Source organism: Schistosoma haematobium, chromosome 4 (genome assembly GCF_000699445.3).
Source record: "Schistosoma haematobium chromosome 4, whole genome shotgun sequence".
Classification (NCBI taxonomy): Eukaryota; Metazoa; Platyhelminthes; class Trematoda; order Strigeidida; family Schistosomatidae; genus Schistosoma; species Schistosoma haematobium.
The window spans coordinates 36427571-36447235 of NC_067199.1; the positions used below are offsets into that span (position 1 = coordinate 36427571).

At 34.0% G+C, this 19665-nt stretch overlaps 1 protein-coding gene across 4 annotated transcripts in view; it reads left to right on the top strand.

Moving 5' to 3' along the window:
• Nucleotides 1–19665, top strand: part of MS3_00007968 (uncharacterized protein) — a 49735-nt gene that overhangs the window by 13870 nt on the left and 16200 nt on the right. For all 4 annotated transcript variants that reach the window (XM_051216305.1, XM_051216306.1, XM_051216307.1 and 1 more), the window contains 8 exons: nucleotides 2707–3050; nucleotides 4445–4534; nucleotides 6123–6188; nucleotides 7444–7776; nucleotides 10924–11040; nucleotides 13181–13336; nucleotides 13456–13623; nucleotides 14528–14706. In XM_051216305.1, coding sequence (XP_051066881.1) covers nucleotides 2707–3050; nucleotides 4445–4534; nucleotides 6123–6188; nucleotides 7444–7776; nucleotides 10924–11040; nucleotides 13181–13336; nucleotides 13456–13623; nucleotides 14528–14706 — 1453 coding nt within the window. The remainder of the gene's footprint in view (nucleotides 1–2706; nucleotides 3051–4444; nucleotides 4535–6122; nucleotides 6189–7443; nucleotides 7777–10923; nucleotides 11041–13180; nucleotides 13337–13455; nucleotides 13624–14527; nucleotides 14707–19665) is intronic.

Here is a 19665-nt window from a genome sequence, read left to right on the forward strand (position 1 = left end):
TGTCACATTATATCAGTACTGAGAAATGAAATTATCAAGACAAATACCAGAGTATTACAAAGAGAACAGTATGGACATTAGTAGAAAACGTCAAACATAAACAGTATGAATTGAGAAGGAGGAATGAATTCACAGAATAGAAAGTATAAATGATCTCAAAAACTCAATATCTAATTAGGAGAAGATAAGGCATGAATGCATCTACGGTATCATAGATGCTTCTGAGTCACGCTACTTAACGTTTCCAACCATTGAGTACAATGATCACACGAACATTAATCAGGTAGCCTGCTTCTGCTTACAGGGCTCGGTCCGTTTTTTAGATGTGAAAATGACCAAACACTACGTCTGAGGAAAGAAATCAATTTCAAGATTTGCATATCGATTCAGGGTGATTTTTGTTTAATTAACTTTTAGAGTATTTTTGTTGTATGAATTTATTCAGAGTGCATTTTTACATATGTCGGTTAATTTACTGTGACTTTGTGTTTGATGACAATTTTACATACTCCATCATTCTTCCAATCTTATTGTTATTCCGATTGCCCCCCATTTTCCTTCCTGTTCTCTTCATTTCAGTCTTCTGCTGGTAAGCATTCCACTTCATGTTCTGACTATATAGTACTTGTATCTCTACATAAGAAGTACACACCACACTACTACTATACTGAAATGAATTTTGTAAAATATATGGAAATCGCCGCATTTGTTAAATGTATTGCACTAATACTAAAGAAGAATTATTGTCATTGCATATCTTAGTGCTAGTTGATATTCAATAAAAATATTTGTTCCTGACAGGCTTTCGGATCCGGGATTGCATGCAGAAAGAAAGATAATGTGTGTTGTCTTTAATAGAATACTGTATCTCTCGTCTCTTTGCTACAATACCGAGTACATGATATTTTTTCATAACTCATTACTTATCAGATCCTCTATAATAATTTCTTTGTATAATATTTATCACAATTATAAGCAGAGATTGATAGTGGTTAGGCTTGTGACTTATGGCTATATCGAGGCAATACACACAGGTTGCATATATACCAAAAAAGACGGATCATTTGTAGTCCTGAACATCAATGAGAAGATTCAAACAACTAATACAAATAAATTTATCAGAATTGTTATAAATCATTAAAATCTGAACACAATTTTGATCCTGATTGACTGATCATTCAAATAAATCTTGCTCTTCTATACTCTTACCATGATGGTTTTTTTTTTAAAATGTTTAACGAGTGATTTACTTATCAAAACATGTACAACACAAATAATTTGATATGCTCCTAAGATACATTGATGTACTTGGCATTACACCATACACATTAAACTTTTAAAAAGGTTGCTGCTCATATCTGAATACATTTATAAAACAATAATACTCATTAGGATACAAATGTTTCTTCATTCGTTCTTGATTAACTATTTTTTTTCGAATGACCAAATGTTATTAATCAGTAAATTGAATTGAAAATGTACATCTATGAAATGTGTAATTTTTTTCTGCATAGATGTTTATCTCGATTATTGAAATTCATTATATAAATATTAATTGAGTTGATTAGTTTACAAGTTACATTTTCAGTTTAACTAATCTTTATGAATTAGTTTCATTCTGAAAAATAGATAGATCACTAAAATAAGACTAATTTATCAGTGTTGTATCTTGAACTAATTACTGATTACTACAATTGGCACAACAGTTCATAATAACTGCATAATAAATGTTGTGGTGCGTGCTACTTATATTGATATAAGTAGTATATAACGCGAGTCAGGAATGTAATGTCTGGCGGCAGAAGATGGGGAAGATCGAGAAAGAAAGAGCGGGAATAGAAAGCAATTAGTATGGAAATGCAAGAACAATGAAGTTCGAGACAATTATTGAACATTTTGCAAATTAAGTATTATAGTATGTTTTTTTCTACTTTACCGATCAACTCTGTAATTTTGTGCTAAGTATAATTCGGTTGTCCTCACATGTGTTCACCTTCACTACACTGTTACCTTTTGCTAATCATAATGGAACAAGACCATTATACTGATACAAGAAAGTAAACATGATTGTTGTAGTATGTATATTTATATACTAAGGGCTAAATGAATAACATTCTCTTATATTTATTTCTTTTTTTAAGAAAAATAATCGATTAATCAATAAATTTGAGTGAATTAAACTAGGAGTTAATCAATAATCTAATATGTTTTCATAACTCAAAAAATCATTAAATTAACTGACCAGACTGAAGAATATAATTCATCACTGAATTACTTATTTATTTAGTTGTTAACAAAAACCCCAATTACATTATTTTCACTTGATGATATGTTAGACTTGATTTTACAATTGAATTACATTTGATTTATGTTATAGTGAATGTTCTCGTGGATACATTGAGCCAAGTGAATAAAAATTGTTAATTTAGATATTGTGTGTTCAAGATTGTATAATAAGTTAGAAGCAAACGTGGATAACTTTTAGTGAGTAATGGCAATTATTTACTTGATTAATGTCATAATCCATAGATTAATTAACAACCTATCGGTATACATAAGGTGTGTTATTCATCTAGCGGATATAGCTTTGTATACAATCTTTGTTTTCTGGATAGTTTGATTTCACAAGTATTAGCTTAGCTGTTAGTATCAGTCATAATGAAAATTATATTTATTAGACAAACATTTATGTGCTTTTTTGTTTAGATCGAAAACTTACAAATGAACTTTCAAGTTATATTCGTTCATCAGTAGTTGGTAATCGACCAATTCGTATCGGTGAACAGATTATTAAATCAATAGAGAAATATCTAAATGCTATTGAAGGGAATCAAAATCGTTGGCAATCAGAAATTGAAATTGTAGCATACACTTTAAAGTGTATATCTGGTTATTTTCAAGAAAAATACTTTGAAACAACCACTAAACAATTGACAGATGATATAAACCATCTAACTGATAACAAAGATAAGATGAAACTTGATTTACAACTTCAACTTCGACGTTCCAAATCTGCTGAAATAAACATAGATCAGCTTCAAGATTGTAAAGTATGTTATTTTCATTTGTTTTTATGTGAATTATTTATATAAAATTGATACACAATTATGTATTTATTCATCTCGTAAAGTATATTTGTAACATAAACTTCATCTTCGTTATGTCACATACAGTTCATGATAAGTTATTTTAAGCTTTTAGTTAATCTTTTGAATTTAAAGGGAGATTTACTGTTGTTGATGTGCTGCAACACAGTTCGGTGACATTTCAGTATCCATAAACACTTTCACATAGTTGTCGATTGCACCTTCAAGTATTATTTATTTTGAAATACAACAAATTTAACGTCATTAATAATAAGGAAATTACTATTCGTTTATAGCGTACAGATTATGTATATTGTTATGTCAGTTTACGTTATGTGAGGATGTGCTGTTTTAGCTAGTGTAGAAGTAGGTTGGAAGAAATCTAAAGGTGACCAAACCAAAATTTGGTATCAGTTTATGGAGTTAATGACTCTTAGTTACCTTTATTGTATCAGTTATGTGTTTTTATAATTCGAAAAACATTTTCATATTCAGTACTTATTTGATAAGATTCTTCTGTTATTCGGAATGGTCAAAAACTGTGGTGTGATATAACTTATTTAATGCCATACTTATATCATTTAAGGCTTTTTACTCTCTTTCCTAGATATTTTCAAATGAAGACTTGTTTATCATATCTTAAATATAACTCAGTTTAATAATTTGGTTCATGCAGAAACGTTTATACTTCATTGAGATACTTTGAAAATAAGAACACAAATTATGAAAATTTTGAATGGTACTTGGTATAATACAGTGAGTAAACTTGAGACAAATTAATGAAGCTTTGTATAGCTACCTAAATAAAACAAATTACACATGAATACTCACTGCATAACTAGTTATATATTAAGATAAAAAAGCTATCCAGATTTGCTAGGTTTTTATTGATTGTCTAAATCAGATTACTAGTATGCTGGCTCAGTGGTCCAGTAGGTCAAGCGTTCGCACGCGAGACCGAAGGCCCTGGGTTCGAATCCCGCGAGCGAGATCGTAGATGCGCACTGCTGAGGAGTCCCAATATAGGGCGAAACGGCCGTCCAGTGCTTCCAGGTTTCCAAAGATGGTCTAACATCAATCGGTTCGTGATCTCAATCAAAAACTTAAATGAGATTACTTCCTGATTTTGATAAAATCCAACAATCTTCACAACCCTGTACTGATAATTTTATATTATTGAAGTGCTGGTAGATTTCTGAACTATCAATATTGTTTATTGGTTGTCAGATTTTCTATTCGATTTAATAAGATTATTTTTTTGTTTGTGTTATATATGATTTATATAATCCCACTTAAAAAGATTGTTTTATGGTTATTTTCTTAACCGTTTTGTTATGCCTATCTTCGTTTGACCGTAGAATAGTCTAGAGGATGAAATGAAGTGTTTACGCCAAGAACGTAATGATTTGGTTTCATTGCTGGATCATTTTGAACAACAAATTCATAATGTATGTTTACTGGCTAATACTCCTTTATACTAAAAAAAGAGATGAAATATTTGTAGGACCATACTTTAATTCAGTTTTGATGGATGGTTGCTTATTTTTGTTCACAAAAATTATTTCTTGATATTCATTAGATGTAGCACATCTTTGATTAGATAATTGATTTAAGATAAAACAAAATGAAATTTGAGTGCCACTTCCAGTGAATAGTAAGCTTAGGTGAAGATATTCATTACGGTCTAAATTCATGGCTTATTTTAGAAGAAAATGTATTAAGTAATCAAAGCTTCAGTGCTGAATATCCATAATACAGTAATGTGAACCCTCGAGACACATGCCAGTGGCTATATGAATTGAGTACCTTAGTAGATAAAGCATTGAGGTTTGTAGGCAAAGATTCTGAGTCCGATTTCCATTGTGAATGTTAACATTGGAACGCATTTACACCCATTTGAGAAGTTCGAAATAAGATTAAATGTACATCCTAGATTCCACTGCTTGCCATAGTTAATCTCTTTTCGATATCTGTTTCGAGTTCGTTATTCTTTGTTTGGTGAGGATAAAATATTTCTGTAATAAAAGATGTTACACTCAGTCATACTTCTTTAAGCTAAAAGTTTTTGTGATTAAAGTTTAACCAACAACATACATATTCGTATTCAGAGTACTTAAGTGTTTGTACTGGTCATTCGTTTCTCATGGCCAAATTTCTTGATGTCCAAATATAAAATTCGTGAAGACAATTTATTTTAGATTTATTTAGTGGTTATGTTTCCTGTGATATAAGCAATTTTAAAACTTCTAGCGACGCTTCATGATCCCAGTTGTACTTTTATTTATTGTAATAAATTCTACTATTGTGTGTGCTTTAACTTCGTATTTTTCTTATTACCTTGTTCATTGTATTATGAAATTATTAAGTGGTAGTTTTATAGAAGTTACGGGTTGTTATATTGCAGTAATAAGCTATCAGAGTATGCATCAATGATGACTTAGAGAAACCAAAATATCACGGTAACACTATAAACGGTCGAATCTTCGTATCGATGGAATGACAACTCCGTATTAGCATTTGAATCTAGAGCTTGATCTCAGGTGGTTGCTGGTTTTCAACAATTGCTGACATTATCACGCACTCAAAGGAATCATATTTTGAAAACCTATGTATTAATACTAATTCTAAAAAATTTAATCTTCACCGGTAACGCCACGTATTTCAGTGTAAAGGAATTATGTCAACATTTTGAGTGAACGCCAAAATAAATGAAACAGCAATCAAAAAGACATTCATTCGAATGTTGGTATATGTTTTGTTGGATTATAGGGAAATTCAGCAATATGTAGCATATGAAATTCTAAGCTTTGAAAACATAATAATAAAGACACATTTGCATCATCTGATCGTTATTCGATATTCTTCCAAAACTTATTAGTGATTTTAGCAAGTTCAATCACTTCTTTTTATGTTGCTAAAACTTCAATGATTATTATGTATTGTTGATTTGTTCTTCTTTATAACTGAATTTGTTGATGTAAGCCAATATAATTTCTACTATAAAATAACAATGTTTATTTGATTTTTAACTTTCAGATAAAAGGAAATGTACGAATTCTTACTCATGAACGTGATTTACTTATGCACGAAATATTATTACAGGTAAATGTGACAGGTCTTAACTTCATAACTCCAATTTTCACTAAAAATATCATTTTATTTCTGTATTGAAATTGTTTACTTATACTAAACACAGTTATAGTATAATGGATCAACTATTATTTCATACAAATATTGACGACATATTCATGTCTTTTGCAGGATAACTAGTGTATATGTGTACGTGTATATTCGGGAGGGGGGAACTACCTAGCCTGTTGTATTCTCTGATGATGTTCTTGTGACTTTCGAGTTGCCTGGTCTACCAAAGATAATCAGCTAGTACATAACTTTGTGGTTGTGTGTTAAGTCCAAAGAAAGTTGTATGCTATATGTTTACACTCTTCCACTTTATTGTTATGTATGTATGTTTAAATGAATTTTGTTGTTGTGATTAGTGCTAACAGAAAACAATACTGTGATTTACAACGTATATTCATTAGAATAACAATTTATGACTAGTTTTAGTAGGTTGTTGATTTCATAAAATAGACTGGTGACAATGTAAGTTTAAGTTATGCTAGTAATATATAAAGCCCTAATAAAAGAAACATGTAGGCTATTTCAGTACTCATTACACCAAAAGAAACTTTATTCCGTTCTTGTTAACAGTTGTAGTACAGTATGTTTTAGTTTATTCAAAGATATTTGACTGCATAGTTAAAATGCTGTTAAATTAAGTTGCTAATTAAATTCAGTACTACATAAAGAGTATATAGATGAATCGATGAAGGAGTGACTGCATGACTGTATGAATATTAAAATTCATTCAGTATTGTAACATCTATTGTAACATTTACAGATAAAATTCTAAAGTAATTGGCATGGCTAAACAAATAACTTTCTTGCATCACTGAACTCCATAACTTGGCCGAATAATTATTAAGAAACAAAACCACTGATCTTTAATTGAATTTATTTTCTAGAAATTAAAATGAATATTATGTACATCTAAAACATATTCATTGGATCTAGTACACAACCATACCGTCTGTTCTAGAATAATGATAAGTACTGTCTTGAGAGTCTTATCTAAATAGCCTTAATGCTGTTCAGCGATATATAAAATTCATGTAATAATCTATTTTCTGTCATCAAAAAACTTAACATGAATGCAGTATCTCAGTTAGAATTATGTTATAAGTTAAGTTACTTCTATTAATTAAACTGTGCAACCAGGTAATTTAGTTCGAAATTGTAAATTGATTTATTTTTGTTAGTTTTTTTCTTTTCTTTTCTTTTTCGCTTAAATTTTCAGTCAGAACAAATAAATAAAATCAGCTGTCATCAATTGCCATCTAATCAACATACTATCGATTATTCACAATCATCTGTTCAAACTATGAATCAAGCAATAGATACTGAATTTGGCGATGAAACTGTTCAGAACTTACAAATTATAACCACAGAAAGAAATTCACTACGTGAAAGATTACACAATTTAATTAATGAAAACAATCATCTCATTCAATGTTTAGAAAATATTAAAAATGAATTAAATGAAGTTAAACAAAATAAAGTTTCACTAGAACAACGTATTGCAGAACTTATAAAATCTATTGTTGATAAAGAAAATGAATGTGATAGATTAGTAAGTAGAAATGATATATAAAGAATGTTTTTATTCACTTTTCATGCTTAACTTAGTAAATTAAGCTCTTATGTAATAAACAATCACTTGAAATAATTTTATTATTATTATAAAAAAAGGGTTTATTTTAATTATCCATTTGTTTGAAATTCGCCTACGTAATTAACCTGTTTTTTCGCTGTTTGAGTGCTACTTATACAGTGATTCACCGTAGCAAAGGAAAGTTGATTATTGTTGGTTAAGAATTTAAAGGGTTTAATAGATAGGAGTTGAGACTGTATTTCACATGTTTATTTTTTATACATTTACTAATGCATCTATTACCTAGAAATGTCCAGTATTTTAGAAAATTATTGCCCCCAAATGCCCTGGTATGGCCGAGAGTGAGGTAAGCCCGCCCTCCTTCTCGAAATGCTCTCACACGGCTACGCGTATACAGCCTCTGCCAGGGAAGTCCTACTCACTGCCTTCTCGCACCACGGGTGTTGTTTAAGAAAGTGAGAGGACGAAAAGCGAATGTCCGGCGCTTTAACCGGATTCCAAACCAATGGTGCACATGAGCTCCAGTATCCTGCAGGAACAAATTGCGTATGAACCAATCGTTGGTCACCGGCTACCGTGGTACTGCATCTCCTCACGATGCTCCATTGCCTTGTGGATTAGACCTTTAGGTCCAAGGCTCGGGGTGTGGACCCCTTAGAAAACCCCCTGCTTCGGTTTGGGCACCGGGCAGTATTCCAGCCCTCATACAAATCGGATGATTTATGTGGCGCATATATATTTGGTGCCTCCTTGTACCAATGTTTATGTGCTTAAATAAATAAATAAATAGATTTTATTTTAAAATCATATTGATATGGCAAAACTTTGTAATAGGAAATTGTACTAATCATTGTCAGTCGAAAACTAACTCTTTTAGGTAATCGTACTCATTTTCAAGCTTTATCCCTTTAAGGCATAAAATAAAAATATTTAAGTGCTTAGTTACCAGACCTAAATTTTTCTGTTCTGGAGACGTTTTCGAAGAGGAACTTAAAATCATTCATGTACTATTAAGGGGAAGTGGCTTTATATTGAATTTCATACCAAAATGAAATTGTCAACAACGGTAAAGAGGCCTTCGTTCCTGTAATTATAGTTCAAAAATGATAGCTAGTGAACCATTGATAACTCGTTCTAGCCCCTTTAGCTGATAAAGATCATCATAATAATACAAATGTACCATTCAAAGCCATATGTTGAATCTTATCCAACTTGGCTGATACTTCCAGATCTCTGGTTTTTAACTATCACTACAAATCACCAACGGATTTATACACAAGACTTTACGCTGCTTAGTTTTTACTTTTATACAGTCATTGGGAACACTTATTTGATTCTTAAACTAAACCTTACCTGCACATACTTCCTTTAAATCTTAATTTTATGTAATTAATTTTAATAATCAGCCGATTGTTTTACATTCGGTTTCACCATTTTTAAGGTAGTTTATCCCTCGTCATTTAATTGATATTGATTATCATATTAATATGTAAAGCTATGAATTAGCAGTGCCAAGCCATAATAAGAAGCTAATTGAAATGAAATTTTTCGTCAAAGAAACTATGTTTTATATACTAGACTGTTAAAGAAACGTTTTAATCAATTAATTTTGTTGTTGTTATTGAACAAATTCACTAAACTGTATACGATGTAAAACTGTTTAGTTTTTGATTGAGATCATGAACTGATTGATGTTAGACAACCCTCGAAAACCTGGAAGCGCTAGACGGCCGTTTCTCCCTATTGTGAGGCTCTTCAGCAGTGCGCGCCTAGATCACGCCACGGGATTCAAACACAGGGCCTTCAGTCTCACGCGCAAACTCTTAACCTACTGGACCACTGAGCTGGCATCCGGTGGTGCTAGTGTCTAACATCAACCAATCCATGAAGTCGCGCGACCAGCTTCCATTGTACTGAGGTAGATACCTGTCTTTTCCCGATACGGATTCGCTCCACTGGTCACGGTTCCTCACTAGAACTCCGAGAATTCCCTAACGAAGCTAGACACTAGTGAGCACATGTTAATTATCAGTATAGGGGTTTTGGAGATCCAATAGGTTAAGCGTTCGCGCGTGAGACTAAAGGCCCTGGGTTTGAATCCCGCGAGCGTGATCGTGGATGCGCACTGCTGATGAGTCCCACAATATGACGGAACGGCCGTCCAGCGCTTCTAGGTTTCCAATGGTGGTCTAACATCAATCGGTTCGTGATCTCAATCAAAAACTTAATAATCTCTATAACCCCTATACTGAAACTATTTAGTCTGTTTTAAGAAGTAATCTGGAAATATGCAATGTAAATAGCATAATTATTATTCTTATCCCTAATGTTAAAAATTATTTTATTAACAGGGGGCTGAGGTAAGGTTTAAGTGTTTGCTTTAATCATGCTTCCAAAAACATTGTTAAAACATATTCTGAACAATTGTTAAGTATCAAGTACTTTCTTTCAGTTATTAAATCGTGCAACATTCGAAACATTATTAGGCAATAAATGTTAATACTAAAAGAATTAATCAAAGAAAGAATTACAATTAACTGTACTTACAAATAAATAACATTAGTTTGGTACTATGAATTTAATCAACTTAATAACCTATTCATTGGAACGAATAGTTTCACAGTATTTGGGCTTGTTGTTGATATGAGATAATAAGGAAAAAGAATGTATCTGTAAAATCTCAGCGAATGGAATTCGAATTAAATTCAACATTTCACCTGGCAATTTGGTTTAAGATTTTTCAAGGAAATATAATCAAACATCAAGATTATCGATTTTATAAATACGTTCTTCCTCCTCAATTAAATCCATTCATTTGTTTTGTTAGTTTTTTGCAATATGTGGAAGCACTGGACAACCGCCTCATCTTAGTATAAGACGCCTCAGCAGTGCGTGTCCACGATCCTTCTTGCGGGACTCGAACCCAGGCCCTATCGATCTCGCGCCCAAACGCTTAACCTCTGGACTACTGAGCAGGCGTCCGATGCTTGCAATGTGTAAGCGAATGATAATATTGTCTTTCCTTTTTGATTAGTGAAAACACTTAAATTATGTACATGTTTTATTTTTATGTATTTTGTTTTTTTTTGTGTATATGTGAATTAGATTGAAAAAGTGAACTGTCTTGAAAAGCATCATTCTAACACTGATCAAGTTTTATTTATTAAAAATAATTTACAAGCTGTTCAAGCACAGTTAGAAAAAGTTCAGAAAGATTATGAGGTCAGTAAATCTGTTTTTCATATAAATATATCTTATTAACAATTTTACTGAAGGTTTTGTAAAGATTATGAAATTTTGACGGTTTTGTACATCACGAACTGACTTTAAGTAGACTACCATTAAAAAACCAGGAGGGACTGGACATCCGTTTCTTCATCGTATGGCACTCCATAGCAATTCGCATTCATGATCTTGCTACAGGGTGTCCTACTTAGGATCTTTGGTCATGAACGTGAACGCTTAACCTCTAGAATACCTACCCGGCATTTAACAGTTATTGTCCGATTTCATTTAACTCATGATGTTGGCGTGGCCATCATCCGTTGTTTGTGGCTGATAACTGTTTTACACCCGAAACGGTTGAACTTCACTTGTCGAAGCAGTAAAAAGTAGCTGTCCAGTTCCTCCTAGTTTTCAATAGTGGTCTGATCGAGGTCAGCTCTTGATCTAAAAACTCTGAACATATTATATGTTCAATTCTAATAAGTCATTTTCTTCATGAATTACGTGCTAGAATTTTGTTAGAAATATTAATTACCTTTATAATATGGATTAAATTTGGAAAATGTAACGCTGAAATTTCTATAATAAGAGGTAAAAACATAAACTGGTTAGTAGTATAATGTAGTGGTCTTTTATTTTTCACGACAATAATAAGCCTGAAGGACGACAATAATCTGACACATTTCTCAGTGAGTTTAAGTAGCTACGTTGTATGAAAGAAATCTAGAGAGTATAATGAATTGTTGAAAAAAACAGTAAAGTGAAGTTGATAAACTTGGTAGCAGTAAGTATGAAACACAATAAGAATATATATCAGGAAGATTTAACCCATTTTTAGTTATGCTATTTTAAATCACTAACAACAAATTAATATCATCACATGAACTGAAATAGTCTACAGTCCACTATATGACTCAATACATCAGTCAAAGATTTTGTAATTGAATTTCACTTCTCAATCTGAACACCATGATCATAATTACAATAATTCTACAGTTTTATTACTTTAGATAACTTGAAATTCGTTAGAACCAGCGGATGTTTTTTCAGTCCAAAACGTTTTCTAGTCTCAGGTTCCACTTTGTTCACTGAGTGTCCCTATTATCTGTAGGGAATACTTTGATGGTGGCGGTAATCATTCGGATATTGTACTCTAAAAATTAGTGTCACACATTTGCACACTGTAACACGATCCAGTCGCTCTATTAATCTATCTAAGTTCTCGATCACTGCATTACTTACTTACTTACTTACTAATGTTCCCTTCATGGAGAAGCATAGGCCTCTCACTAACATTCTCCATTCGACTCTGCCCTGGACAATCCTTTCCACTTCTTTCCAGTTCCTATTCATCCTATCCATGTCTGCTTCAGATTTTCGACGCAGTGTGTTGTTGGGCCTTCTTCTTTGCCAGTTTCCTTCAGGATCTCGAGTTAGAGCTTGCTTCCTGATGCACTTTGGTTTTTTCCACAATGTGTGTCCTATCCTTTTCCAATGTTGTTTCTTAATTTCCTCCTGAGCTGAGAGTTGGTCTGTTCTCTCCCATAGTAGTTTGTTGCTGATGGTATGTAGTCAACGGGTATTGACTATCTTATTTGGACAATTGTTTATAAATACTTGTATTTTTTTAATGATGATTATGGTAGTTCTCCAAGTTTCAGCTCCCATCACTGCATGTCTGCTACTAATTGTCAACTCCATATATTTACAACAATTGCAATTTTCACGTTTCTGGATAACAAAAAGTTAATTATAAAACAATGAGATGCTTAAATGATCGAATAAACGGACAACAATCTAGGGAGTTTTCAAACATCACAGCAGTTACCTAAAATAAATGTTACTTTACATTGAGGCATTTTGAATCAGGGATTGTAACGCTTCTTCAAACTTGTCTTGTAACGGTCGACTTTATTTACCGTGAAGATTATGGTTTTATTTGCCTTTTTATTTTGGGTTGAAATACATACTGCTATGTTGCACTGTTTGTCAGTCATCAAGGTACCACTTCCAGTTGACGAGTACACATAAAATTATACGAGGACTGTAGGTTAGAACTGATAACAAATTTTCTGACCAAATACATTTTGAAAGAATTTAAAGTTTTTTTTTAATTTCTTTTCTCTTGATTCTAAAGAAATCTCGCAATGAATACACTAGTTTACATGTTACACTTCGTCAAATTGATCAAGAAAAAGATCATCTTCAAATTTGTTTAGATGAACGTACTGAACGATGTTTAACTTTAGAACGTCAATTAATCACCAATGAAACAAGTATAAAAGACTTAAAAGTGAGTAATATATATTGTTCAATTTCTATTTAACTATAATTAAAACATATTCAATTTTTGTTTCAAATTTAATTTTCTCATTAATATAAATTATATTGAGTATTATATTTTATATTTAGATTAATAATGAAACTTTAGAAAAACGAATATTACGACTTACACAATCGGTTATTGAACGTGAATCAGAAAATCGTGAACTTGTTGAACGTTTATCTAAATCAGAATGTGACCTAAAATCTACTGTTAAAAATCATGAATTATTAACAAAAGAATTAGAGAAAACCAAGGTAACTAATTTTAGTTATATTTATTGCTTTATCAATAATATTAACTGTATGACCAATGTAATGACCCACATCTGCTTTACTGACATAATAGTTTTTCTGACCAGATTTTGTATCTATTTCTTCATAATAATAATAATAATAATTAAATAAATTTTGTTTACAATTTATTCCAAGTATTAGATACCATATTTGAGTTTCTTATTTTACTCTGAATTCTTTAGAATTGTTGCTAACCTGTTTGATGGATAACAGATATGATGGCTTCATTTATATTTATAACAATCTGGTTGTGTAGATTAATGATTAAGAAAATTATTTATTTGTCAGTTTTTTAAACCTTTTAATGGCTATATGGCGTCGGATAAGACGATCTTAATGAATTAACTCAATTAATAAAATATGCAGGAATCCCACCTTTTCATAAAAGAAAGAAGGCATTAGAGAACATTAATCTTACCACCTGAATTTCTTTTACCGGAGATAAAATTCTTAAAGTACAGAGCTAATACATTGTTAAATACTTCAAGAAAGTTCATATGTGACCTCTCTCAGGCATTTGTCCTATTGAGAACTATGATCACTCATGTTGTTAAGGCCACTTCTAATGTTCTTTTTCAAGACCCTACAGTATATAGAACTGGAAAGAAAAAGCCTTTCTCAAAGTTTTAACAATGATCAAGAACTGAAGTTGAATTTTCCAATAATAGATTGTGCTTTTTTTATCACAAATTGACTGGAACCTAAAGTATACATTACTTCATCTTTTTTCAATGTTAAGCAAAAAATAAAGTTAGCTAATTTTTTTTCAATTAAAACGAAATCCATAATGAATACATTTAATTGATTCCAGTCCAATGATCATTTTCATAATAATATTATACTTCTACTATTATTCAATGTTTAGAATGAAGTAAATATGTTGATAAGTGAAAAACAGAGGTTACAAAGTGAATTAAATGCTTCTTATGATAAACAAAGTGAGCTGGATAGACGTGTGGTTGATTATAATAAGGAACTTACAAATCTACGTGATACATGCACGTTGAAAGAACAAGAAAGAATAGATTTATTAAAAGAATACAGGTTAGTTTATTAGTCATCTGTTTATTAGATTGTTATATCTTTAGCAAGAAATTGCGGCGAGACTATAATTTATGAATGAACCAATCAAATTTAAAATAGTAATTCGTGGATATTGGCTCAAAATTCCTTCGTCCATTTGGCCAAGTAGCGTTTTGACATTTTACCTTATGTCAGTTCGTGATAAAAGCACTAAATCTAATTCCTAACCCTAACCATCAACCATAAATCATAATTGTAATTCCTCACACTAGTTTACAACCCTCATTTAGTCCTAGTTAATAGAAGGACATTCTCAATGTCACTTTAGCGTCTCTGAAATGGTGTCCATGAATTATGGTCTCATCGAAATCGCATTGAGTGAAAGAACAGAGACTACCGAACTCTTCTGTTAAATACCTGCTCAATATTTTACCTAACTGAACGATCTACTGTACATAATGCGCTTGGTGAAATATAGTTCTACTTGATACTGTCTTTACACTACAGTTACCGACACCTGTGCTTCTGTTTAATAGTGATATTATTGATTCAGGACTACCTTACATTTGTCTAAGGTCAGACTAAGATGCAAACCATGAAGTTTACCAATCTCGAAAACCCTCCTATATAGTATTTATGATTATGTCCTGATAGGGTTTAATGTCAGGGATGGCTCCAAGATTTCTGGTGGGAGAAGCTTTAATCAGTGGAGTTCAGTCATACTGATCACATTGGGAAGTGGTTGGTCAATATCGCGAATTCATTGAAATTAGGTAGGTAAACCAATGAATGTCACCTTAGTGGTTTGGAGGTTAAACGCAAATTCCAAGAACTGAAGTTCTTGGGTTTGATCTTTTTTGGGGGTGATGAATGCGGGCTGATGAGAACAATCATACTAGGACGAAACAGTTATCCAGTGCTTCTTAATTTCAATGATTAGCCAACTAACTAACCTATAAACTTGAATGTAATAGGTTGTTTTTTATAACTGTCTTATCATCAGTTAATCCACTAAATGTTCAGAAAACAAGTTCTAGTTTTTATGTTAAATACAATGTCATCTATTGTGTAAATCAGCATATAATATGATCAGAATACTTGTTTAACAGAAAAGATTTTTAAGAATTAGGCTAGTGAATAAAATGTAACAAATACAAATACCCATCATCACTACCTGAAGTTGCTAACATTTATTCTCAGCAGCAGAAGAATAATAGTAGACATTTTTATTGTAGTTTTAATGATGAAATAATAAAATAATTCAAAAGTCTTGTCGATCGAACGCTATATATTCGTTTTCCTAAGCATTTCTGGTAACTCGCAGTCTAGAACTACACAGCGACTTGAACACCAAGGAGAACACACAGTATGAGGGAAAATACTTTATCCCAAGGTTCATTTTTGTACACAAAATCATGGGTATTTATAGATGTTGGCGTCTGTTAAATCAACATCATTTTTCAGCCAATCCGTTAACGACATATTATGCTACCGACCAATAGTAGCACGCCATGTTGGAATTCTAGAATGTTCCATCATACTCTGATTGGCCAGAACTCTTCGGCTCCTCTTGGGCCTCTGGAGGCTCCGTTGGAGTTCTCCGGAAGCCGACTCAACACCTCCCCTGAATAAAATTTCTTTCTGGGATCTACTTGTAGTTTGACAACTGGGTTGCTACGGCGTCCCATTATTCTTGTCGTCTTCCTTGTCTAAGGCTTCTTTTCAGTGTTCCTGGGCATTTGTGGCATTGGTGCATCTAAGACTAAATCTAACGGAAAGTTCAGCCGGTCGCTTCGAGTCTGCACCGTTCTTTTGTCCTTAAGGATTTGATTTGTGTGTCGTATATATGTCCCAAAAGCTCCTCGAACTCTGTACAGAACTCTTCCCAGTTTTTGTACAACTTCTCCCGGCTCCCATCGGTTCTTCCCGATGTAGAATTTAATGTAAACTTTGTCGCCAACATTGAAGTTCCGGATACTTGGATCGCTCATCCACTAATTTGGATGGCATAATGGCATCGAAGACGGTTCGAATACGCCTTCCGCAGGAGACTTGCCGTCTGGAACATTCGGGTTCGGGGTGGATCTGTAGGATGTTAAAAATTTTGTGATCACCTGCCCTGTCGTCCCTTCGCCTCCCCCTTTCAGTAGTGCTCTTTTCAATGTATCCACGAAGCGCTCTGCCTGGTCATTTGATTGAGGGTGATACGGTGGAGATCGTATGTGCACAATCCCATTAACGTTGCAGAAGTGCTTGAATGATTATGCAGTCAATTGTGAGCCGTTATCGGTCACTAAAGTCTCCGGAACTCCAAAGCTGGCTGTGCAATTCACCATGGCGTAGATTTGTGGCCATTTTGTGAGCGCGTCTACTATGACTAGATACATTCTTCCTCGTATTGGACCGGCGAAATCTGCATGCAGCCTCTCCCAGGGACTATTCGGCTTTTCCCATTGTTGCGGTTCACATTTGCTTGGACTTTTGGCTGCTTGTAGGCACGATGAACAATTGCGGCATCTGGTTTCGATATCTTGATCCATCGTAGGCCAGTATGCGTAGCTTCGAGCCAGCGCTCCCATCTTATTGATACCAGGATGACCGCTGTGGAATTGTCTCACAACCTTGTAGCGTAATACTTTTGGAACAATAATTCTGTCACCAAACATAATACATAAGTCGACCATCGTGAGAGAGTCCCGTCGGCGAAAATATTGTAGCATTTCTCCTCGAAAACGACGGTCCGGCCACTTGGTGAGAAGATAACTACTAACTTCTCTTAAAGTCTTGTCACTTTCCATGGCTTCTTTGATGGCCTTGAAAGTAACTGGCAAACCATCGACTGCGTCTTCCAATACTCGATGTACTTCTGTTTCCGTCTCGATTGCTGCCACCAAAGTGTCTTCTTCCTGTTTTACTTGTGAGCCAATCAGTCTAGATAAAGCGTCAGCTTGTCCAAAATCAGTAGTGGGCTGGTACTTGATCTTGAAGTCATAACCCAAGAGTGTAGTTCCCCAACGTTGCAGTCTATTTGCCGTGTATACAGGTATACCTTTCTTTGACCCAAAAACTGCAAGTAGTGGCTTATGGTCTGTTATTAGGGTAAAATGTCGACCATATATCATCTTATGGAACTTTTTCACTGCAAAGATGATTGATAGGGCTTCTTTCTCAATCTGACTATAGTTCCTTTCGGTCGTTGTCAAAGATCTGGCAGCGCGTGAGATGGCTTTTTCAGACCGACCCATCAGGAAAAATGTGAGAGATAACTGCGCCCACACCATAGTTAGAGGCATCTGAAGCGACGACTATCGGTAGCGAAGGATCATAATGTGTCAATAGGAGATTGGAAGTCAGGAGTTGCTTGATTTTCTCGAAAGACGCTTGGCATTCTGCAGACCAATTCCATCTTGTATTCTTTTGTAGCAGGTTGTTTAGTGGAGCACGTAGACGATGGAGATCGGGGAGGAAGGTACCATAGTGGCTGACCAATCCCAAGAATAATCGTAGGGTGGTAATGTCCCTGGGTCTAGGCGTTGTTTTCACTGCTTCAATGTTCTCTGGATCTGGTCGTCTTCCGTCTTCATCTATTATGAACCCAAGGTACCGAACTTGCTGCATATAGAAGTCACACTTTTCCGCTCGGAGGCGAAAACCATAATCGGCTATGCGTTCTAGTACCTGGTCCAGTTTCCTCTGAAGGCCCATTTTATCTACTGCCATAATTATGATGTCGTCTAAGTAAGCTGCTGCCCCTGGAATACCTTGTAACATGGTATCCATAATTTGCTGGAAAATAGAGGGCGCTGTCTTCACCCCAAAAGATAGTCGGTTATACCGGAACAGACCTTTGTGTGTGTTAATCGTTAAGAGATCTTTGCTTCCATCAGATACAGGGATTTGTAGGTATGCGTCTGATAAGTCCAATTTCGCAAAATATCTGCCACCGTTCAGCTTAGCGAAAAGATCTTCCGGTAAGGGCAACGAATACTGGTGGGACTCTAGAGCTTCATTTAATCCAGTGGAGTAGTCTGCACATAGACGGACACTTCCATTCGACTTCTTGACCACCACTATTGGTGCAGCCCAAATCGAGAAGTCTACAGGCTCTATAACACCCATTTGCTGAAGTCGTTGTAATTCTTGTTCAACTATTGGAAGAGCAGCATAGAGTGCAGGTCTTTTAGGTCGAAAAACGGGAGTAGCTGCAGGTTTTAGGGTTAAAACTGCTTTGGCCTTCGTACATTCCCCCAATCCTTCTTTAAACACGTTTTGGTGTCTTTGTAGCATGGCATTTTTCTAGCTCCACTCTGAGGTGTTGTCAGTACTGACTCGTCTGCAGATACTGTTAATAGAATGGTCTGCTAGTTTAAGTGTTTCTATAAGATCTAACCTCATTAAGTCGAGTGCTGGCTTCTCTGTAAGGTATACTGTTGCATTTGTTGTTACAGTACCTTTAGAAACAGTGCATGGCACTTCTCCAACAATATTTAACTTCCCCCAGATGCACTGTGTGCCAGTCGTGTTGTTGGGAAGACTGTAGGTCTTCCAATGTTCTTCCATGTTTCTGGGCTGATTAGAGTAATATCAGAAGCTGTGTCAAGCTGAAGGCGAGTATGGTGTTTATTAATATTCAAGGTTACGTACTTTTTTGGCGGCAACTTCGTGCTTTGTTATGTGATACCAATATTTTGTTGGTTGGAGTTTAAATGCTTAGTATTTATCTGTAGCCTGCGTTCACCCGAGGATGCTGATATCCGAACCAGAATCCTAAGCAAACTCGAACACTGCCCTAACATGACCCTTCAGGAAGTGACTACCAAGTGTCAAAGGTTAATGAACTTGAAGCATGATACTTCAATGGTAGAAAATGGTAACTGTTTCCATAACGTCAATGCAGTCAAGAAAAAAGTTTTTCAAGGTTCCAGCACACATAATTATCGTAATAACAGCGACAAACCATTATCTCCATGCTGGGCATAT